This window comes from Pan troglodytes, chromosome 8, assembly GCF_028858775.2.
Source record: "Pan troglodytes isolate AG18354 chromosome 8, NHGRI_mPanTro3-v2.0_pri, whole genome shotgun sequence".
Classification (NCBI taxonomy): Eukaryota; Metazoa; Chordata; class Mammalia; order Primates; family Hominidae; genus Pan; species Pan troglodytes.
The window spans coordinates 34,124,672-34,149,576 of NC_072406.2; the positions used below are offsets into that span (position 1 = coordinate 34,124,672).

General features: G+C 41.4%; 2 protein-coding genes and 1 long non-coding RNA gene across 3 annotated transcripts in view; 1 reads left to right on the forward strand and 2 right to left on the reverse strand.

Moving 5' to 3' along the window:
* The window catches only part of C10H10orf113 (chromosome 10 C10orf113 homolog), a 34,221-nt gene extending 15,659 nt beyond the window's left edge, over nt 1-18,562 (reverse strand). Inside the window, exons 1-2 of the mRNA XM_054660811.2 lie at nt 12,578-18,562; nt 11,413-12,193 (exon numbers count right to left, since the gene is read on the reverse strand). Coding sequence (XP_054516786.1) covers nt 11,413-11,579 — 167 coding nt within the window. The 5' untranslated portion in view covers nt 11,580-12,193; nt 12,578-18,562. The remainder of the gene's footprint in view (nt 1-11,412; nt 12,194-12,577) is intronic.
* LOC134806983 (LIM zinc-binding domain-containing Nebulette) overlaps nt 1-24,905 on the reverse strand; it is a 214,141-nt gene that overhangs the window by 175,098 nt on the left and 14,138 nt on the right. The gene's annotated exons all lie outside the window — the stretch shown is intronic.
* The window catches only part of LOC129136258 (uncharacterized), a 66,275-nt gene that overhangs the window by 34,035 nt on the left and 7,335 nt on the right, over nt 1-24,905 (forward strand). The window lies entirely within an intron of this gene.

The window sequence follows — 24,905 nt, forward strand, 5'->3', positions numbered from 1 at the left end:
GTACACACATCACACACACTTAATATTTTATGCCTTTTTAAAAAACCAGACATGGGATTATTCAGCTCGATTATTCACCCGCTCCACCCTCCATCGAGGGCAACGTTTGTCCAGGTTCCAGTACACTCTTTCATTTCCTCTGGACACCTCTTGTGAGTCATTTTAGTTCAAACAGAGCTTTGTGTGTAACAGGCCCTATTTCATCCCAGAGCTCAAGCTGAGAGGAAAACAGCCTGAACTCAACCTTGGGGACATTCCTCATTCAAGAAAACACATTTTCCTCTTCCAAACTGAATTCAGTAAGAATATAGTACAATCTCTCTAGGCAAATAGTAAAGCCACTGGGTGGGGCGAGGCCACAGGGCCAATGCTGACAGGACAGCCCATCCTCCCTTAACTCCTTTGTGTGGTACTTCCCCATCCGTATCCTCCAAAGGGCTGTTTGAAGATCTAATTTCTCTAGTCTCAGTGAACTTACATCCTAGTTACAGCCTCAGTGGAGATAAAAAAAAAAAAATCTGGCAATGATGCTTGACATCATAATATTTGACAAAAAGGAAGCACTGAGGAGTTACTTCTCAGGCCAGGTGATGCTGCCAACAATCAGCCTCCTGCAACTCCAGGAAACAAGCCAAAGAAACTAAACTGAAAAGCGCTTTTCTGCTAAAGAAAAAAGAAACAGCTCCTATGGGTGCACCAAATCTACTCAGTGAGTGATTCCCCCGGCCTGGGACATCATGGCACAGCCTTTTTGTAGCTGAGTAGAATTGGTGAGGGGTCTACACCACGTGGGCTTCTGTACAGGGAGGGGACTCACCATCCCAGTGGGTCTGGGACTGTCCCAGCCTCAGTGCTGAAGGTCCTATTTACAGTGGTCACCCTACTTTTCTTGGCTCTCCGTGCAGCTGGAAATCCAGCTCTTCCTCCTCAAACCCGGCCAAGATGAGAGATGGAGCCAGAAATTAATTAGCTAAGAGGCAAGGAAGAAAAAGGCAGCCTATCCCTGAGGCAGAACTTTCTGGAACTTGAAAAGCTTTGCCTGGATTGATTAAGCACATTTCTCAAAGAGAGGAAGCCCTTCTTCAATTCAAACACCTTCAGCTGTTCAACCAGGGAGTCCCCAACCTCACAGAAGCCACAGGATCACATCCTGGGTTGGGTATAGACTTGCCTACCAGCCCAGTGGAAGATACTCTAACCCAAACTTTCCACAAGTTTGGTCCTCAAGGCATCTGCATTAAGATCACCTAGTGAGACTGATACAATCCAAGTTCCTCGGTCCACTCCACACTTGCTGGATCCAATTCTCTAGTAATATATTTCCAAAATCTCCATTTTTAAGAAAGCCCCAAATACGACTGGTGACTGTTGAAATCCAAGGACTGCTCTTCTTCCTACTTTTTTGTTGTTGTTTAAAGACAGGGTCTCACTCTCTTGCCCAGCCTGGAGTGCAGTGGCACCATCACAGCTCACTGCAGTTTCAAACTTCTGGGTCCAAGCGATCCTCTCACCTCAGCCTCCCAAAGGGCTGAGATAACAGGCATGGGCCACCATGCCCAGCCCTTTTTACTTCTTATTTCAAACCCTCATCCTCATCATCCACCAACAAGAATCCTCAGAGTCAGCAAAAGCAGGAGAGAGGTGAACTTGTCTTTGGAGCTTCCCCACCTCTCCTTCTGTATCCCTGTCCTATTTCAGCCTTCCAAGTTCCCTTTTGCCTTCCTCTATACTTTCTACCCTACGGCTGGACAAAGCTCGCCAAAGCCTACCCTACTCTAAAGGGTCTCCATGTTCCAAAACCACCTCCACTTTCTCCTTCCCAAACCAGCAAATATTTTATTCACACAGTACATTGCAGTTTGCTGTTAGGAAAGCAATCTGGGTAAATTAATTCCTATCTAGAGCAAAATGACTGACATAGCTTCTTACTCGTCTCTGGATGGAGGAGTTGCTTATTGCCCCCAATGAGTCATGGATTGGTAGAATTAATGGACATCTAGAGACAATATTTTTGGAGTTGATAGGTTCTTCTTTAAATCAGTGCTTTCTGGTGACTTCCCTGACTGGCATAACATTTTCTTAATTTGGCAAGGAAAAATCCCACTAAGTTAGTTGTTAGAAAATTCCTTGTGCCATTTGTCTACAGGGAAGTGATTAAAGCATGGTCGTTGGTCTTAGGTAGATATGGGTCTTAGTCCTGACTCTATCACTTACTGGCCATGTGACTCTGGGCAATGAATTTAACCTTTTACTTGTAAAAGTGGAGATAATTATAATATTTGTCTCAAAGGGTTGTTAAAATCCAAAGAAATATATTTTTTCAAAGTATCTGGCATCTGGTACTTAATAGTAATTGGCATTATAAGAGTCTGTATATAACAAATATCCATCCAAAGAACTGCTGTTTTCAGTTAGCCACAGCTATTCTTGCATGCTTAGTCTTCATTGTTAACTGTTCGTATAACCTTGGTGTTCATTTATAACTCTGAAAAACTGAGAAAACATCAGTCAGGACCAATCTGGTTTTGCCCTGGGCAAGTAGAAATCTGTAGAATTATTCCAGTTTGCTCCTGCTCCGTGTCTAAGAACACTATGGCTACTGCTGCCCCATTAGGTTTTCAGTCTTTAAAATCCACTCAAGGTCTTGGTCACTGAGGTTACTACCTCCTTGGCCACTTCTGATAGGTGGCACAACCTAAGCTAAGTGAAACTGGAAGTGAGCCAGGCATGGTGGCTCATGCCTGTAATCCCAGCACTTTGGGAGGCTGAAGCAGAAGGATTGCTTCAGGCCAGCAGTTTGAGACCAGCCTGGGCAACATAGTGAGACCCCTCTGCCATCTCTACAAAAAAATAAAACTAAACCAGCTGAGCATTATGGTATGTGCTTGTGATCTCAGCTTCTCGGGAGGCAGAGGTAGAAGTATCACTTAAGCCTGGGAGACTGGGATCACACCACTGCACTCCAGCCTGGGTGACAGAGCAAGACCCTGAAAAAAAAAAAAAAAGAAAGGAAAGAGAAGGGAAGGGAAGGGAAGAGAATGGAAGGGAAGAAAGGAAGGAACTGGTAGTGGATGGAGAGGAGCCCAGCATGCTGCGGATGGTGGGTATCGAGATTTCCAATGGTCAGTGGTCAACTCCTCCTTGCCAAGTCCTCCACCTAGAGGGTAATGATGTCTATAACCCTAAAGAACAAGGTAGGAGGGAGCATGAATCTGGCTTCCGAAAACAGTAGAAACCAAAACAGTCTTATATTATTGGGACAACGGACAGCACTGTCCCAACTCACCGTAAACACTGCAAAATGTGTGCATGTTCCACTGGAAATTTCCACGATCAAGGGGAAACAGATGCATCCAAGGAATGGCCTCTGAGGTGGAGCGGAATGATGGCTTATGGATTCCCACCAAGCTCAACACAAAGAAGCCCAGAAGGTGCAACTGAGGGGCTCTCCCAGGAGACAGAGGGAAGAAATCTTTATATTAAATGGACTGTCCACTTTGCCTCTACCATGATTACAAGGTAGAAGAAACATATAATGAATAGAGGCAATGCACAGCTATTAGAGAAACAAAAAGAGGGGTCAGGGTTCAATAAAATGTCATCGGGAGAGGTGAGGAAGACCAGAAGCAATGGATGAGGACAGAAACATGACAAAAATGGGAAGTGTGAATAATAAACATTATTTTAAAAAAACTATACTCCAGGTTCTATGTTATGTGTTCCAAAATCAGCCTAATCCTCATGACAACCCTGCAAGGTACCCACAGGAGGCTCCGAGAGGTTTGGTAACTTGCCCAGAGTCACACAGCTAAAAAACTGCAAAACTCCATTTTGAACTCAAGTGCAGCTGACTCCAAAACATGTACTTTTAGTAATGACACCAAACTAAACTATTTTAAAAAAAAAAGATTAATGGGACAGAATATCTGCCAAGAAAACAGAGAGCGATTACTATCATTCCAGACACTCTAAGTAAGCAAAATTAAATTAAATTACCAAAAGTAAATAGCACATCGTAATAAATAACAGCCACTATCCATGACTTCATGATGTTCTTATACGTGATCTATTCCTACTTTGATTGTATTTGTTCATTTGTAATTTAGCCTTCAAATCTGTTTGAAAGCAATTCAACAACAAAAAAGAACATGCTCAGTCATCTCTAGTTACAATATGTACACAGAGCTCTCAGATGTTGAGAGTCACGGCTGGCCTAGGAATTTTTATAATCAAGTTACATAGCACTAGTGGAACTTTTTCTGGGAATCTAAGTCAAGCTCTAAAGCCTATAATTCAAAGTAACATGAAGAAATTAGAGAAGGGCATTTTCATTAGCATGAAGCTTTGGAGTTGTGGCCAAAGGTTTTGAAAGAAAATGTAAAATCCAATCAGACAGAATAAAATGATGATATAATCCTGCCAAGAGCAAAAGAAATGCAGAATGTAATCAAGCAGGAGGGGAAATCGGTTGCAATTTGGATGAGGATACCCTACGTCCACTCAAATCAGAGGAAAGAAGAACATAAGGATATCAACCCAGGAGACCAAGGTTGAAAATCCATCGCATCTGAAGGGTGTGGACCACTATCTGTTGTCAAAGCAATTATATGAGGTTTAGCCTCATGTTGTCATAGTAATGATGAAATGGATTTATCTGTAGTCCAAAAAGAATGTGGACATATGGTTCCTCAACCCCAAATCTCTGCCAGATAAACAATTGTATAAGAGGCACATATTAGCACATGTCGCACCTATTAGCATGGTAACCTCAACCCAACTCCCATTATAGACCTGCTTTCCACAGTGCAACATTTGTCTTGGCAACCTTGGGAAGGTATGGAATTAAATATAGAAATGCCAAAGTCTATGAAAGCCACAGTATTAATAACTTTGTGTGAAGCTCAGAATAATCTTCATACATTAGGGATTAAAGTATATGGAACGTGGTCAGGCACTGGTGGCTCACGCCTGTAATCCCAGCACTTTGGGAGGCTGAGGCAGGCAGATCGCTTGAGGCCAGGAGTTCGAGACCAGCCCGGCCAACATGTTGAAACCCTGTCTCTACAAAAAATAAAAAATAAAAATACAAAAATTAGTCAGGCGTGGCTGCAGGCGCCTGTAATCCCAGCTACTCTGGAGACTGAGGCACGAGAATCACTTGAACCTGGGAGGCGGAGGCTGCAGTGAGCCAAGATTGCTCCACTACACTTCAGCGTGGTTGACAGAGCGAGACTCTGTCTCAAAATAAATGTAAAATAATAACAATATATAAGGTGTATGGAATGGTTGAGAATCTGATATCTTTGAAAATGAGCCAGATTTGAATTGATTTTAGATGTGATTGAGTAAGCAGTGAAAATATGAGCATTTTCAAACAATATTAGAATGTCTGGAAGAATGAGGAATCTACCATATTTATACATTTCATTTTCAATTTGCAAGAATTATTCAAATACTTAGGAAAGTGTTTGCTAAGGTCTTCAGGTTTGCTTTATCAGGCATTTAAAGTGATTAAAAAGGAGATTAGACATATTTATTTACAAATACAATTTTAAATGTTTAAGAAGATGTAATTAAGTTACAAACTGAATGGATTAATGGGAATTTAGTCTGTCCAGCCTGAGTTTATCAAGCATCATTTAAAGCAAACACCCATAAATGATTTGTTCTTATTTCATACTCTATTTTCTAGATTTATATATAGAATAACAAGACATTTACAGTAAAATAAAATCACACAATGAAAAAATATAGTTTTCAACTTGAATAAATCAATACTAATTAAAAACTAATATCCATTTAAAACTAATATGAATTACAATGAGAACACATGGACACAGAGAGGGGAACATCACACATGGGGGCCTGTCGGGGAGTGGAGGGCAAGGGGAGGGAGAGCATTAGGACAAATATCTAACGCATGCATGGCTCAAAACCTAGATGGCGGGTTGATAGGTGCAGCAAACCACCATGGCGCATGTATACCTATGTAACAAACCTGCACGTTCTGCACATGTTTCTCAGAACTTAAAGTAAAATTTAAAAAAAAAAGCTAATATCCATTTTGGTCCCATCAATAATGGAAACCCTGAATCTAATCATGAGGAGACATCAAATAAATATAAAACAAGAGGTATTTGACAAAAAAAAAAAAACCTGCTCTATGCTTTTCAAAAATCTCACTATATGAAAGAAAAGAAAGAAATGTCCCAGATTAAAGACACCAAAAAGACATGAAACAATAAACTGCATGATCTTGGATTTTCTTTTGCTAAAAATGGCATTATTGTTTCATTTAGTGAAATCTGAACGAGGTCTGTAGATTAGATAATATGACAGTATCAATGTTAATTTCCCAGTTTTGAAAGTTATATGGTATTTATGTAAGGGAATGCCTTCGTTTTTAAGAAATACACAGTGCATTATTTAGGGGCAACGAGACATCTTATCTGCAGTTACCTCAATGGTTTCAGGAGAAAAAAATAGCATATAGAGAAAAAGGATAAAACAAATGTATCAAAATATGACCATTTGGAGAATTTGGAAAAAAGCATACAAGAATTTTTCATGATATTCTTGCAACTTTTCTGTTTGTCTAATATTACATCAAAATAAAAGTTGAAACAATGAAAAACTAATATTTAAAGTAAAAGTGTTGTTGTTTTTTTAATGCCACCCTTGAACATCAAAAATCACCCATTGACAGAGAAACACAAAAAAGATGGTTAAAAGCTGAAAAAGTAAATCTAAGAGACTAGAACAAGATTGAATAAAATGAAAAAAAGGGAAAATTCCCATTCTTAATAAAAGTCAGAAAATCTCAGAGTGTGTTATCTGAAGTATGTTAATCTTTCCTCTACCTTGAACCCAAAATTGATAACATCCCTTTGGATGAAGCTCTGATGCAAAGTATGTGAGATGTTCACAGCAAATACCTGTCCCAAGGTTCTACCCATAGGGTGCCTGAGGTCCAGGATTATTCTCCCACTCCACCTCCCACACCTTCAGCAGAACTCCTGTTCTAGAAAATCTTCCTCTTGACATAATACTATATCCTTCTAGGTAGAAGACAGGCCCTGCCCCTGGTATCCAAACATCAACTCCAGCTTGGCCGGGATTAAAGGGTTTTGAATCACTCTCTGTAATAGGACAAAAGACCTCATTCAGTGGCGAAACTTGTAGGAACAACAATTCTCTTAGCACTCTCCTTGGTAATATAACCCACTATTCCTAAGCATTCACTCTTGGTGGTATTCCTAATACACAGACATCTGACTTAAAATATGCCAGCCTTTCTCAGAGACCATGACCAGACGGACCAACCAAATAGCCTAGAAATATTTATGACTTCACCCTGGGTTGCACCAGCCCTGTCTACTAGCACAGCCTGAGCCACCTATGTACTGCAGCCACACAGACTCCAGCTTGGCTTACTCTGACAGCACCACAGGACACCACCCCAGAAATTCCAGATCGCCTTACCACTCAGTCCATGGCAAAACTACCCATTCAGGGTGTATAAGAGAATACTTGGGCAAACAAGCAAGCACAGGAGTCAACAGCCACCTGTGAAACAAACTAAACAAGACAAAGAAGTTTTCCAACAGCGTCAGTTATGAAAAATCCAAATGAGCATCTAAGGGAAATTGTGGGATCCTTTTCTCTATTTAAAATCATGGGAAAATGATTTACTTTTAATATTTCAAATACTCCATGCCTGAAAACAGGAGATAGACTATATCAGGGGCCCCCAATCCCCAGGGCGGCAGACGGTATGGCGAGCATTACTGCTACTGCCTTCTGAGATCAGTGGTGGTATTAGAGTCTCACAGGAGCATGGCCCCTGCTATGAACTGCACGTGTGAGGGATCCCAGTTGTGCTCCTTATGAGAATCTAACTAATGCCTGAAGATCTGAGGTGGGACAGTTTCATCCTGAAACCATCTTCCTGCCCCCCACCCCCAACATCTGTGGAAACCACAAAACCTGTCCCTGGTGCCAAAAAGGTTGGGGATGGCCGGACTATATAATCTTTAGGTAGTTATACAGTGGTGAATTTGAGACTTAAGTGTGTGTGGGGTGTGTGTGTGTGTGGGTGTGTGTGATTAAAGTATAGAAATACCTAACAATTATCCTTTTATTAATTCAACAAGGGTCAACTAAGTACATGTTATATGCATAATGTGAATGTAGAAAAAGAGGAGTTTTCATAAACATGTTCAAAGGGAGGTTAAACTTTAAGCATGAAGCCAGGCCCAGTGGCTCACACCTGTAATCCCAGCACTTTAGGAGGCCAAGGTGGGCGGATCACTTGAAGTCAGGGGTTTGAGATCAGCCTGGCCAACATGGCGAAACCCTGTCTCTCCTAAAAATACAAAAATTAGCTGGGCATGGTGGTGGGTGTCTGTAATCCCAGCTACTTGGGAGGCTGAGGCAGGAGAATAGCTTGAACCCGGGACATGGAGGTTGCAGAGAGCTGAGATAGCACCACTGCACTCCAGCTGGGTGAAAAGAGTGAAACTCCATCTCAAAAAAAAAAAAAATCGAACGTGAAAAGTGCTTTATCAACTACTTAGCACAACAATTCAATGCAATAAGTACAACCAGACTCATTTTCAAGGTAAGAAATCCTAAGGTAAAAGAAAGGAGAACATAGACAAATATCAGAAAGATATAAAATGGCCCAATCAGAAGTCCCAAAACAGTTGAAGAGGACCCCAAATTCTAGTCTTCAATCTGGAATAACTGAGTGCCTTGGCAAACCACCCCACTTCCCCAGATCTTAGATTCCCTACGTGTTCAATAAGTGACTTGAACCAGAGAGCTCTGAAGGTTGCTTCCAGCCTTTATGAACAAATAAATACATCTAGATTTTCTATTCTAGGACTTAGCCCCATCAAAAAACATCACAAGCCAGATCAGGATAAGACAAGAAAAGAAAAAAAAAAGCTTAAAATAAGACCATTCCAGAAAAACTTTATATCAAGTTTACTCTTTTACACAGAAAAGGAGAATGGTAATTATTCAATCAGAAAAAAAGAAATGATGATTATTCGAATAAGATACCACTGAAAACTCCAACAAGGAGAGAAGGATTTTTACTTCAAGTATTTTGTGATTATTGACAACAGTCATGTTCTCTGGTCTCTGTAATGAGAGGCATCTGCAGCACTGTTTGTGCCCTTGGAGGGCAGAAAGGTGGCACTGCCAAGGGGCTGTCACTCTACTCCTCCTTTGTCTTTGTATCCACCTCCTAAGGAACAAAGACACAGTCATTGCCCTCAGGCCCTCAGTTACCTTCACTTTTTCCCAGGATTAGGTAACACCTGCAGATGGGGCTGGATGGCTGCTGGTACTAGAAGAAACCTGTGCTGGGCACCGTTCCCCTTCCTTAACCCAGTGGCTTCCCTGGTACTGCATTCAACCACCCAAATCGCCCTACAAGGTAACCCACCCTCCTTGGCCAGTTGAGCCTCCCAGATAACCCCCTCTTGCTCAAATAAAATCAGAATGGGGCCGGGTGCTGTGGCTCACGCCTGTAATCCCAGCACTTTGGGAGGCCGAGGTGGGTGGATCACCCAAAGTCAGGAGTTGAAGACCAGCCTGGCCAACCTGGCAAAACCTTGTCTGGACTAAAAATACAAAAATAAGCCAGGTGTGGTGGCACGTGCCTGTAATCCCAGCTACTTCAGAGGCTGAGACATGAGAATCACTTGAACCCGGGGAGTTGGAGGTTGCAGTGAGCCGAGATCATGTCACTGCACTCCAGCCTGGGAGACAGAGTGAGACTCTGTCTCAAAAAATGAAAAAAGAAAAAAAGGCAGATTGGAATAGGAAGATCCAGGTTCCAACCCAAGCCCCATCATATAAGGCCAAGTGACTATAACTAGCTATTCACTTCATATGTCTCTCATCTCCTCTGTAAAATAGTGGTTAGCATGGGCTCTCTCCTGTCAATGAAAAAGTATATAAAATGAAATGAAAAAGTATTAAACATGTTCAAGTATATAAAAAGCCCCTTCAAATTTAAAAAAAAAAAAGATGTCTCTCCAAGCACAAAAAAAGGGGTAGATAAAAAGGCTAACCACAGAAGTAAAAATGGCAAAAAAATAAAATAAAAGATGCTAGTGGATAGAACAAGAAACCAAAAATAACACAACCGTTAGATATTACTTTTCATCCAGCAAACTGGTAAAATTGGAAAGATTCGATTCACAAGATAGGGAAAGATGGGTATTCTCTTACATGTTGTCTGGGACAGTAGGTTGCTATTGCCCTTTGGTGTGTTTGATAGTGGCCAACAAAATATGAAATATATAAGCCTTCTGGCTTGGCAAAATCTCTTTCACTACTCCCCTACAGAAATATTCTCACATATGCCAAAGTTATACGTATAAAGCTGTTCAATGCAGCACTATTTATTTAAATGTCCATTAATTGGGGAATGGTTAAATAAATGATGGAACACCTATTCTATAGGATATTAAAATGCCGTTAAAAAGGATTAAATAGATCTATTGATTTGTTCTGACATGAACTGTATTATGGAACTAGAATAGTGCCTGACACTTAGGAACCACTCGGTAAATATCTGTTGAATAAATGAATATGTATACACCTTTTCATAGCACTTTACATAATCTATCTCCTCTCATTCTTATGCCAACCCTACAATATGAGCCAAGTGGCTGTTATTGTGCACTCTGTAAGGATGAGGAAATTAAAATCCAAGGAGGTTATGACCTGCCGAACATCCCAAACATAAAGTATGGAACCAAAACAGAACCAGATCTACCGGTCAGTACTCTTTGGTGGCTGACATCCATTCTGCCTGCAACAAGGCTAACCTGCAGGCAAACCCTGTAGGGAAATGCCAAGGGCTCCGGCAGCTGGAGAGTAACTCAGTAATTGCTTGCTGATTTGGACTGACTGAATCTTCTTTTACCAGCAAAGCCCTCCATTAGGTGAGGCTCGGCTCTCTGGACCGCAGCTCGGGCCCATTGGGCATCTAACAACAGGTCTGAAAGGAGGTCATTCAACAACAGGTCACCATGGAAACCCTAACCCCCTCCTCGCCCCTGGAACAAAATGGAGTGGGAAGGCAAAGAGGAGCATTTGTTAAGCGCCCGCTATGAGCCAGGCACCATGAATAGGGAAAAATTCATCTGAGTCTTCCTTTACAAATCTCCAAAAGAAAAAGAAACTGTGCATTGTTAAACAAAGTACAGAACAGGCCTGCGTCGCTGCTTAATCTAGGTCAGTGATAACTGCAAAGGAAGTTTATTTCATGCAGAGGGTACTCCGTTCACCCCTCTTATAGCTGCACGTGTCAGGCAGCATCATTTACATCACCACGTGGCCCTGTCTTAGCACACCCATGCAGTATAAACCTGCCCCCAACACATACTCTACCTGTTCAAGTCTGGAATGTACATTTCAGCCACACAAGAAAAAAATGACTGGTTGATTAGTAAAGCACAAACACTCTCTCTCATATAAGCTAGAGGACAGCCATTATCTTCAGAAATTTCAGGTGCCATGCTTTCCATAGAGTAGATTCTTCTTTCACTTTTAGCCATCCTACTCCCGCATTATCAGAAAATGGTGAAAATGGTGCTGTGTTTGGGCATTGTTACCTTGGAACTTTCATCTTAATTACAGAAGCTCTTAGCAACCGTTGCTTAGTAACAAACACATTTGAAATAGATTTGTTGACTGATTATGAGATGCTCTGAAAAGTCTGCAGAATGAAATTCACTGATGGAAAAGAATTGCAATGCGCTGGTAAAGTAAAAAATTTTTTTAACAAAAGAAGTATTCACAAAACTTGGGCTATGAGCAGGTCCCAAAGATATTACTGAACTTCTGGAATAGTTTCATAATATTTTATGCTGCTTTATGGCTGGTCTATTATTTTCATAATCAATTCGGACACAATTATCTGACTAAACAGCTGTCGAAGCTCTGGGAGATAGGCCTTAGGGTTTTAGTCAATGCAGAATTCTGCACAGAAAATCAATGGCTTCTTGATTTCCACGGGTCCACAAGATCCTGCCTGCCATAACGCTTCTTCCCACTCAAGATTTCTGAAGGGCCTGAGGCTTCTAGTGACTCTTCAAGTCAGAAGCAAAAACCAAGGAAAGCTTTGCCTCCATCTTTCCAATAATATTTCTTCAGCACCTGTTAATAAAATCTGTGATAAAAAGTAGAAATGGAGATGCGTTTAGGACTACATCCATGCACATCTTCCCCAAAGCAAAACCTCAACCCCACACACACTCCCCTCTCTGAGCCTGGGACCTCCTCCTGCCTCTCAACAAGGTCTCATTGTACGTTAGCCATTTTCACCTCAGAAACTAGGAACCTTCGCCCAGTTTCTCAGAAGGGGTCCTCATCGGCAGAGAAAGTCCTTCTCCTCCCTTGTATCTTTCTGGAATTCTTCTCTGACCCTGTTTCTCCTCCGGTGTTTTTTTTTTTTTTTTTTTTTAGACAAACTTCTCAAAGGAGGAGCCTCCCTTCACTGGCTTTCCCTTCTCACTTCCCACTCAGTCCTCAACCCACTGCAGGCTAACTTTACCTCATGATTTCCTCTTTCAGTCACCATTGCTGTGGATTCCAGAAAGACTTCAATGAAGAGTAGTGTAAGTTTCCTCAGTCTTCTCTACTCCATAAGTCCTATCTTCCCAGGGAGTCTTTGATATTTACCACGGTTCAAGCCTACATCCCTGAGTAAGAAGAATCCGCCTCCACGGAAGGAACAAGAGAACATCCACCAAGCGAGCACCTGTCCAGAACATTCTATCTGGTTGCCCAGAGCAACTCATATTCCTCACAGTCTGCTTCACCCATTTACCTTAGCTACCCGGCCCCTTCAGCATTTGGACTTGAGGCTGCGGGCCGGAATCTTTGTACTGGCCTTCCTGTCGCCAACCAAATTCAATTCACTCACAGGTTCCTTCATGAAACAAATATTTATCAATCACAGATACTTATCACCATGCCAAGCATTGTTTTTAGGCAGTGATGATACAATAATGTCCAGAAAAAATAACGGAACTCTTCTTTATCTTATGGAGTTCACAGGATGAAGAATTACTCAAATAAATATAAAATGAGTGCTAAGAAGAACTACACAAGGCTAGAAGAATTTACAGTAGAGAGCACTAGCCAGACCAGAAAAGGCATCCCTGTTGACAGTTGAGGCCTAAAGGACAAAAAGTCATCAACAAGACAAAGATGTGTGGTGGGAGAAAGTTCCAGAAAGGGAATAACACGTGCAAATGTCCCAGCTTCTTCTCAAATGACTTATCCAGTATACTCCTGTGATATTATGAAACATGTACATTGGTTTCCATCCACCTTCATGGCTCATCACTCCCAGGATGCTTGTTATTTCCTAAGTGACTGAAACAATACGTATCTCTTCTGTTAAAGTATGTGGACTTTGGTCCGTGGTTCCCAAAGCAGCTTTGGAATAGCATCGGTGATGAAGGTGAAAGACAGCCCTGTGGTAGAATGTTGGGATTCTTTAGGCCTCAGAAAACAGAACCTCTCAGGCAGAGTTTTATCCTGCCCTCCTTTTTTGTTGTTGTTGTTGTTTTGTTTTTGTTTTTGTTTTTTAGACAGAGTCTCACTCTGTTGCCGGGCTGGAGTGCAGTGGCGTGATCTCAGCTCACTGCAACTTCCACCTCCTGCATGGAAGCGATTGGCCTGCCTCAGCCTCCCGAGTAGCTGAGACTACAGGCACATGCCACCACACCCAGCTAATTTTTGTATTTGTAGTAGAGACAGGGTTTCACCATGTTGGCCAGGATGGTCTCAATCTCCTGACCTCAAGTGATGCACCCGCCTCAGCCTCCCAAAGTGCTGGGATTACAGGTGTGAGCCACCACGCCCGGCCCCTGCCCTCCTTTTGTCTGCTCCTTTTTCTCCCCAAGACAGGCCATAGAAACAAAATATGCTCTCACCTTCCCCTACCTTTCCATAAAGAAATTCTCTGATGTCCATTGTCTGATTGTGGGTCACAAGACCCCCATTTCAGAAGGGGTCCTGCCCCATACCCAGGAGGAAGGAATCCTGCACAGAGAGCCCAAGAAGAACCTGAAAGGACGGGACTGGCTGGATTTCCCCACTCGTCTGTTAGGATTAGATCATTCCCTCTGTGTCTAATCACATTTCTCCATGGGTGTCCACGCTTCAATCACACCTATCCGGTGAAGCGTCCCAAAAAGGCCCAAGAGAACACGGTAGTGAGAACTTCTGGACAGCTGTTCCTGGAGGGGGTGCAGCAGGGGAGGGCATGGAAGTTCTGTAACCCTTCCTCACCTTACGCACCTCCTCATCAGTATCCTTTGCAATAGTCTTTCTTTTTTTTTCTTTTTGAGACAGAGTCTGTCTCTGTCACCCAAGCTGGAGTACAGTGGTGCAATCTCAGCTCACTGCAACCTCCGCCTCCTGGGTTCAAGCGATTCTCTCACCTCAGCCTCCTGAGTAGCTGGGACTACAGGTGCCTGCCACCACACCAAGATAATTTTTATATTTTTAGTAGATACGGGGTTTCACCATGTTGGCCAGGCTTGTCTCAAACTCCAGACCTCAAGTGATCCGCCTGTCTTGGCTTCCCAAAGTGCTGGGATTATAGGCATGAGCCATCGCGCCCGACCTGTAAGTCTTTCTAATAAACCAGTAAACATAAGTAAGGGTCTCCCTGAGTTCTGTGAGCCACTCTAGCAAATTAACAGAACCCAAGGAGAGAGTTGTGGGAACCCTGATTAATAGCCCGCTGGTCACAAGCCAGATAAAGCCAACTGGAGCTTGCGATTGGCATTGGAAGTGGGTGACGGGGGCGGTCTTGTAGGACTGAGCCCTCAACCTGTGGGATCTGGTGCTATCTCCAGGTAGATAGGGTTGGAATTGAATTAGAGGACACCCAGCTGATGTCCACTGCAGAACTGATCACTTGCTTGGTATGTGTGGGAAAATCCCTCACACATCTGGTCACAGAATTCTTCTGTGTTGATTGCTGTGGGGTAAAAGCAGAGGAAAAACAGTTTGTGTTTTTTCCACTCAGAACTCTCCCCTTAGGGAGGTTCTCTACTTAAGTTATGTTCCTTTTTTAGCATATTATTATTATTGACTTCTAAACTAAATAAAGGCTCCCATTGCAAAATCAGAGCAACGATTATTTTTGAAAGACTAAGACTGAAGTATGAAATAACGAAGGCCTCACTTTTAAATTATTTACAAAATAAATAAATAAAATATGGGCCAAAAATATTTTTCTCTACTTCCATAGCCTCATTTATGTGCGGCTTGCATCTTTTTTAAACTAAGGATTTATATCGAACTGTTGGAAGCTTTCGCTTCTCATCAACTTTCCGACAAATTCTGCTCAGAACAGCTGCTACCATAAAATTTAATTTGCTACTTCCCAAAAAAGTCACTTTGGTGTAAAATAACTTTGCCTTCCTGCTAATATTTTACAACCAATTAAAGCTGAAATGATGGCTGGGAGTCTACCCAGTGAGGCTCCAACCACGGGCTTGCACAACTACAATATGTGAAGAAAAACATGAAGTCACATGTGCTGAAGAACATACAATATATCTCCAAACATTTGCACTGCCAAGAAAAGAAACTCGTGGGGTTGTTTGGCAAATATAAAAATGAGATGTGAAAACTTCAGAATTATTATCTGTGTAAATCCATTTCCATGTTTCAAAAGTTTAAAAGACAGAATCATTACATGTTCCTAATTAATCTTTATAGTAATCATTCTTTGCACACCTTCTGTACAAAAGTCACACCCGAAGCCAACAGCCTGGAGACACCATGTTATGGCATTTATTATGAGCTCACAAAATGAAAACTTTCTTCAGATGTTTTCCTAGGTGTCCAAATTATACAAGAAAATTAATAGGAAGTGGAATTTCACCAACCTCTTCAACCCTGGCTGAAGAACAAGGTTCCGTTGTCAAAACTCATTCACACCAAGGTGGTGCTCGATGCTCAAAAGAGGTGAGAGGAATGTTTCCTCAGCCAAGCCAAGGAAAATTAATGACCACCACTCAGAAATATACAGACTGTTAGGGCAATTCCCTGACCTCTGAGCATCACTGAAAGGCAGAGATGGGAAGGATGAAAGGAGAGAGAGCAAAGAAAGGAACTGAAGTCATTTTTGGAGAAACAAGACTCAATTCTTCTGCAGGATTTTTCCAAGTTCCATCTAAAGCAATCTAGGCCAAAATTATATTCAGGAAACAAAAGATATGTCTTTGCACATATAGCAACGCACACCATGTAATTCACCCTGCTTCAGTCAACGGTCATGACTTTGTCACTGATGATGACAGAATCCTCCTGCGTCATCACTCATGTGGTGAAACTTCCAGGGGGTCCAACTCCCTCAAGGACCATGGCTTCATGATAACTCTTGGTTCATTTTAATGACAAAATGCACTCTTGTTTACACGCAATGGGATATCATTACAGTAAATATGTGACTGTCCCTTTAGCACGAGCGCACACACACAAAAGTCCTTTTCTAGCCCATTAGTACTTTATTTTTACAGCCAGCCAAAGTGAAAAAAACTTAAAACCTAAATCACACATCACGTCACTCCTCTGCTCAACACCCCAGCAACTGCCCCCCTTAGTCAGAGCTGCCCAGATTCTGCAGTACCTGTAATGGTTTACAGGCCTTGTAGGGTCCCCACCGTCCCCAGGCCCCTTCCTCCCTTCCACACAGTCTTCCTGCCTGGATTGCTTTTCCCACATGCCCCAGGTTCACTCCGTGCCCTTGCTATTCCCTTGCCTATACCAGGTTTTGCTCCAATGTGAAAACTAGACTTCCCTGACCAACTTATGCAAAATTGCAAACTCTCCTCCAACCCCCTGCCCAACCTAGTGAAACTTATCTCTTCCCCTGCTCGATTTTTCTCTATAGAACATATCCGTTTCTAATATTTTACTGATTGTTTGGTTTTGGGTTTTGTCTGCCTCTTTCCACTAAGAAGCTCCACGAGGGCAGGAATTTTCCTCTACTTTGCTCACTGCCACATTCCAAGTACTTAGAACAGCGCCTGGTTCATAGGACAGCCTCTTTCAATATTAAGTAAATGAACAAATGAATTACATCATTACTGAATAATAAATGGAGAAGTGAGTGCATTTCCGCTATCCAGAAATGGGACAGAGAAGGCAAGCCGTCCAGGGCCTGTGAGGAATGCAGGCGGAGTCAAGTCTGATCTTACTTCCACCCAACACAGCTCAATCCATGATGGATTCTCTTTCGGGCTCATCTGTCTGGCCACCCCTTGACTTCCAATGATCATCAACGAATCTCATAGATTGGACCCCAAGGACAGTGACACCAGTGTAATATTTTAAATCCGTTAGTCCCAAGAATTCCAAAGGCATCCAATGAGCATCTCCCCACCTCCATTTCCCAAAGTTATACAATGCCCCTGGGCTATTTCTCACATCACAGGCTACAAGGACAATAGTATCCAACATTGACAAACCTCAACATAAATCCGCGGGACACTGAAGTGGGAGGATCACCTGAGCCCAGAAGTTCAAGGTTACAGTGAGCTATGATTATGCTACTGCACTCCAGCCTAGGAAACAGAGCAAGACCCTGTCCAAGAAAAAAGAAAAAAAAAAATCCAGAGCAACAAAAGCCAAAAAGAAACAGGAAGAGGATAAAATTTCATCCAAACTTCTAACTATTCTGCCCAATTGCACATCAAGTAATATTATACTTGGTTCAAGCACAAACTCCACTCTGAATTTAAGAACCTCAGAACAATAATTTAACTTTCTGTTTGGAGAGAAAAGAAAGACTAATGAGTCAAGCTGTAGTCCAGAAATCCAATGACTGCAGTATTTTCCTTCTTTATTCTTCTAAAGTGAAGAGTGACCTTGAAAAAAACAATTGTACATCAATTTCCTTGTTTGTAGCAACATAAATAATAGAATAACCCCACAGAAAACCAGCACCACCTTATGTACTTAGAACCAAAGTCTTGGTCTCCTTGGTCTCAACCTCCCTTTTCAGACTTGGTGGATTTTATCTGGCTGAGAAACTCCAGTCTCCTAGGCCAAAATTGTCCACCCCACATCACGAGCCTTCTAGCTCACAAATGTGCAATGACCGTGAAAATAGGTAATATTTATGGGTCAGGCACTTTATATGCATTATCTCATGTAAACCTCTCAACAACTCTTGGTAGTAGATGCTATTATTCAATATTATCTCCCATTTCACAGATAATGAAATTGAGGTTGGAGAGATGAAGTGATTCCCCATGTGGATCTAGAGCTCAAAAAGAAATAAGTCTGGCTCTTAATGCCCATGCTATACAGCAAGGCTGCAAAGGGCTTTGTATTATAAATTATTATTTTTTTTAAGATGGAGTTTTGCTCTGTCGTCCAGGCTGGAGTGCAATGGTGAGATCTCAGCTCACTGCAACCTCCGCCTCCCGGGTTCAAGTGATTCTCCTGCCTCAGCCTCCTCAGCCTCCTGAATAGCTGGGATTACAGGCGCCCACCACTACACCTGGCTAATTTTTTTAATATATATTAAAACAAAACAAACCAAAAAAAAAAAATATATATATATATATATATATATTAATTTTGAGACGGAGTCTCACTGTATCTCCCAGGCTGAAGTACAATGACACAATCTCAGCTCACTGCAACCTCCACCCCCAGGGTTCAAGTGATTCTCCTGCCTTAGCCTCCTGAGTAGCTGGGATTACAGATGCACACCACCACAACCAGCTAATTTTTGTATTTTCAGTACAGACGGGGTTTCAGCATGTTGGTCAGGCTGGTCTCGAACTCCTGACCTCGTGATCCTCCCTCCTCAGCCTCCCAAAGTGCTGGGGTTACAGGCGTGAGCCACCGCGCCCAGCCATAAATTAAGTTCTTAAAATAAAAGTATATACAGAAATAAATGTAAGTCTTTACATCTTAAAAGTAAGATGTAGGACCTCGTTATATTTGTTAAATGATGCAAAATGAAATAAGACCACATGAACAAAATAGAATGGGCAAAATAGAAAAGTTCATAATGAACACAGACATGATATAGATATTTTTCAGAAATCTATTCCACCTGATTCAGTGTTTTTGGGAAACTGTTTCCTAAAAATCGGCTTAATCATAAAGAGAATGATTCTCCAGTTCAGAGAGGAACTTCTCATATTATTAATACCATACAGAGAATAAATTGTCTTTAAAGCAAACACTAAAGTCATATTTAAAAGTGAGCCACTGGCTGGGCACAGTGGCTCACATCTGTAACCCCAGCACTTTGGAAGGCCGAAGCAGGAAGATCACCTGAGGTCAGGAGTTCGAGACCAACCTGATCAACATGGTGAAACCCTCTCTCTACTAAAAATACAAAAATTAGCCAAGCATGGTGGCATGTGCCTGTAGTCCCAGCTACTCGGGAGGCTGAGGCAGGAGAATCACTTGAACCCGGGAGGTGGAGGTTGCAATGAGCTGAAATCGCGCCACTGCACTCCATCCTGAGTGACAGAGTGAGACTCTGCCTTAAAAAAAAAAAAAAAAAAAAGTGAGCCACAATGTAAACAAGCTATAACATTAAATTTTCATGACTTTGTGCTCGTGGGTCTCAATAACACCTGTGTTTAGAAATTCACAATATGAAACAGAATATGGGAAAGGTAGTACAGCACTCAAAACCAGCAGCACAAACTCTCCACATTATCCAAAATGCTAAAGAGATGCTGGATGTGCATTTTCCTCAATTATCAACATTGTAAAATAAATCTTCACAGCCTGGTATCTCTTTATTGCCTTTATTAACTCTTACTCCAAATCCAAATCTTACACAAAATCTAAAATAATTTGAAAATGCATTCCAATTTGAAATATATACAGGAGTACTTTTTGAATTTTTTTATTTTAACCTTTGTGGGTGTATAGTAGGTGTATATACTTGTGGGGCACATGAGATGTTTTGATACAGGCATACAATGCATAATAATCACATCATGGGCCGGGCGTGGTGGCTCACGCCTGTAATCCCAGCACTTTGGGAGGCCGAGGCGGGTGGATCACAAGGTCAGGAGTTCAAGACCAGCCTGGCCAACATGGTGAAACCCCATATCTACTACAAATACAAAAATTAGCCGGGGGTGATGGTGCACACCTGTAATCCCAGCTACTCCAGAGGCTGAGGGAGGAGAATTGCTTGAACCCAGGAGGCAGAGGTTGCAATGAGCTGAGATCTCGCCACTGCACTCCAGCCTCGGCGACAGAGCAAGACTCCCTCACACACACAAACAAAATTTTTTTAGTAATCACATCATGGAAAATGGGGTATCCATCCCCTCAAGCATCTATCCTTTGAGTTACAAACAATCCGATTATATTCTATTAGTTATTTTTAAATGTACAATTAAATTATTATTGACTATAATCACCTTGTTGTGCTATCAAATACCAGGTCTTATTCATTCTAACTATTCTTTTGGTACCCATTAACATCCCCACCTCCTCACCACCCTCCCACTAACCTTCCCAGCTTCTGGTAACCATCATTTTACTCTCTAGCTCCATGAGTCCAATTGTTTGGATTTTTAGATCCCACAGATAAGTGATAACATACAGTGTTTCTCTTTCTGTGTCTGATTCACTTCACTTTATACACAAGTACTTTGGAAATCTTGAGTACTGTGCCTATAATAAGGTAACATTTCAACTTTCAAACTCACATTCAAAACCCAAGTAATCACTGCATTGCTACGGCTCAAACAATTGACACACTTGAAAAGACCAGAAGAGTGAAATAGGGAAAACATTACCTGGTTCCAGAGAGAAAACTGACTGGGCAAGGGAGGTGCGTTGGAAAAGCACTATCACATGGTCATTCGTGTTTCCATTTATTGAGCTGTGCCCAGTTCTTTATAATTATCCATTTTCTCTTTTCCTCCTCACAATCAATTCCTCTGCAGAGATTAACGCCCACTGCATGACAAGAACAGAGGCCCCAAGAGGTGGAGTTGGCCCCCACCTACTGATTATTGCCACCCCTCAAAAGCAATATGGGGAACAGCCCTACAGTCTCCAGCAGGGCCCAGATCCCATATTTCAAAACAACGGTTCATAGAAAAGTTAAAAACATCCATCACACCACAAGTGCTGAATTTCTGTTCACTCAAGTGGTAAAATAGAAAGAATCAGCAGAAACTCCAAGGAAAGAAAAAACTGCTGGCATTCATTTATTGGGGGACAGGAGGAATTCTATTCGTGTAATTTGCGAGAAGTAGCTTTGCCCTTTCTTTAAAGACCAGGAGAGTTTTCCATTTGGCATCTTTTTGGTGTGGTTGTAAGCACGGGGCAAAAAAGTACAAATGTGCTTTTGTACAAATGGACAAAGAGTTATCAAAAAATTAACTCAACAGTATTTAGGAGGCATTGAAAGCTAAGATCTGATTATGAGGAGGAAAAGAGAGCAGTGTGTTTGGGATTCGTTTTCAAAGTCAGGAGCAAACATGGAAGAAGAATGTTGTTTTCAAAACACACATTAATTCAATTGATGGATAAGATTTCTATCAGGTAATAAAGTTCACCTGGGAGAATAGGCTAACCAGGGAGCATGTCTACTGGAAACAAAGCAAGACCAACCCATTTCTTATCACAGGACATAACTATGCTGCCTTCGTGCTTTTTTTTTTAGGAGCCCATTACTTATATATAAAAAATGGCAATTACAAAAGTCTATTTCACTCACTCTTGAAATACAGATACAATCCTTCATTGCTTAATAAAATAATAAAAGAAGTTTTAAGAAAGTGAAGCTATCTGAGAAACTTTCATGAGAAAATTAATAATTAAATTCTGAAATTGAAATATAAATCCTAAATCGTAGGAATATTAAGATTATAAATCTCCACACTAGAATCTCTACATTGAACTACAGCCAAGGTCACAATCATGAGTTTTTCCCCCTTCTTTTTAAAATAAAACAAGAACTATGTCATTTTCTATAAAATTTTAAACCATATTTCTTCTTGCCACTTGAAACTGAAATTCATTTCCTTATGAATATTTCAATACCATTCTCCTACAAGCAAGAACAATCTATCAGAGAACAATTTTCTAATTGTTTTACAAGCTTACAAAGCACATAATGTCACAAAGTAAAGGTCCTGGGTGAAAGAAGAGAATGTTATTACTCTTTGAAAATATTAGTGAAATCACGAAGCTATGCATGTCAAAGGAAGAAACAGACACTGTGGTCAACTCGTAATTCAGAAAAAGTCTCCATTATTCCTTCACTTTTTTTTTTTTTAACACTGATCTTTTATAAGCTTTATTGAGGTGTCATTGATATACAAAAAGTTAACAGCATTGAAGCCAGGTGCAGAGGCTCATGTCTGTAATCCCAGCACTTTGGGAGGCCGAGGTGGGTGGATCACATGAGATCAGGAGTTCAAGACCAGCCTGGGCAACATGGTGAAACCCGTCTCTACCAAAAATACAAAAAATTAGCTGGGTATGGTGGCACGTGCCTGAAAGTCCCAGCTACTCAGGAGGCTGAGGTGGGAGGATCACTTGAGCCTGGGAAGCAGAGGCTGCAGTGAGCCGAGATGGTGCTACTGTACTCTAGCCTGGGTGACAGAGCAAGATTCCATCTCGAAAAATAAAAAAAAATTAACAGCATTGAATTTGTTTTATAAAATTCTTCAGTTCACTGTGTATATATTTCCTTTCTTCTCTAGCATCAAAAACACAGTTAATTTTGCTCTGCTTGACTTTTCTTAGTGAACCTGTTGGAGTTGAATTGTATATGTATTGGAGTCCAAAAAGTGTGTTAAGAGTCCTAACCCCACAGACCTCGGAATGTGACCTTATTTGGAGATAGGGTCTTTGCTGAGGTAATCAAGTGAGAATGAGGTCATAGGTGTGGGCCCTAATACAAGATGGCTGGTGTCCTTAGAAAACGAGATTAGGACACAGACACACATGAAGGGAAGTTGATGTGAAGACACAGGGAGAAGACGGCTGGCCATCTATTCAACATAAGCCAAGGACAGGGGCCTGAAACAGAGTCTTCCCTCACAGGCCCCAGAAGAAACCAACCATACAGACACTTTGATTTCAGACTTTTAGTCTCTAGAACTGTGAGACAACAAATGTCTGTTATTTAAGACACCCCGTTTATGGTACTTTGTCACAGCAAGCCTAGCAAACTATGACAGAACCTATGAGGACTTTTTATTTTGAAGTCTTTACAAACCATTCTGCACTCATCCATGTGAGGATTTTGCCAGGAATTAATGTCACATTAATTAGGCTGTAATTTCTACAATCTGTCTCTTCCCCTTTCTAAAACTTGGGATGTTTTCCCATCCCCAAAGCTTTCTTTTGCTGACAATTTCTCAAAGAGAATAGGCAATAGTAAGAATAGCCAACATTTATACAGTGTCTACTCTATGTCAACTATTTACATAGATTATCTTATTTATCCTTGCAGTAACCAGAAGAGGTAACAAATACTATTATTATCAGCAACTGAGACACAGAATGCCCATTTGGCAGATGGGATAACTGAGACAACATCACCATTTTGTAGGTGAGGAAACCGAGGGACGGTGAGGCAAAGTAACTCAACGTCAGCCCCAGAAGGGAATGGTCCCTTCACTCCCCCACCACATCCGCTCTCACTGCTAAGGGACATGATTCCAGTGTTTCAGTTCCAGGACCACATCTACAGGGTTTTCTCAGGTCCCTAAGATGTCACCCTCTGGATGGACAGATTCCAATTTCTTTAACCCAACGCAAAACGACTTGATGTCTGACTACTGGCTCTCCTAACTTTTACTTTAATTTCTTAATGATGTTTTGGATCTTTTCTAGTTGTAAATCTGTTCTTCTCAGTTGAAAGGATAAAAGCTAAATAGGAATTGCATAAAAGCTAAATAGGATTTTTTTCTGTCATCGTTTATTATCACAATTATCCTCCCCAAGCCAGGGTTCCACTTTTTTCTTAGAATATAAGTGCTTTTGAAACCCACTTTGTCTTTAGAATTGTCACAAGCCATGGTTTTGAGCTTTTCTGATCCCGTTCTTACTGTGTCTGCCATCTTTGAACACTCAGTGATCCATCTTTTAAACTGTGTGTTAGGCTAATCTGAGCTTAGAAAGCTCCCAAGGTATGTTCTATGATGCTTTTCCTCCACGCTTTTTTTAAAGATGTATTCCCCCTTTCTCTCTCTGAAATAATTAACACTTTTTCAATCAGGATTTTATTTTTCAAAGTCTTCTATCTCACTTGAGCCACCTTTTTTTCTTATTCCTTCTTTTGTTTATTCAGCAAATCTTTATTAAAAGCTAACTGTGAGCTAATGACTAGACCAGTCACAGGGGTATGGCACACATCGTTTATCTTAGAGTTTCTGAGAACCTAAGATTTCTTGAACAAGCACAGCCTTTCCTTCTTCCCCTACACCATTTGAAGGCTTTCTTAAAAGGCTAGGTGTGGTGTGACTCCTACTGTTGCTCTCGTGAACTTCAACATAACAGAGACTACTTGTTCTAAAGTCCTCAAAACTCCTACCCCATCGACCAATTCTTTTCCAAATTAAGCGCAAAGCAGCTTGAAAGCAGTGACGTTGTCCACAAAAGCAAAGCAAGAAACCAACTGGTATTCTCTCTTAAACCTTCAGCAGATAGTTCACTGAAAAAGCCTCCATGATATTTCCAACCTGGACAAGAGGCACATGGTCTGCCCTGCAGCGGGGCCACCTGTTTCCCTTCTTTTCCTTCTCATTCAAATGTTCTCCATCATCTTTTCACCTTCAAGATTCTTTCTATTCATGGATTCACCTCCTAGACATGTTTCTCCTTTAGCATACCAAGCCTCT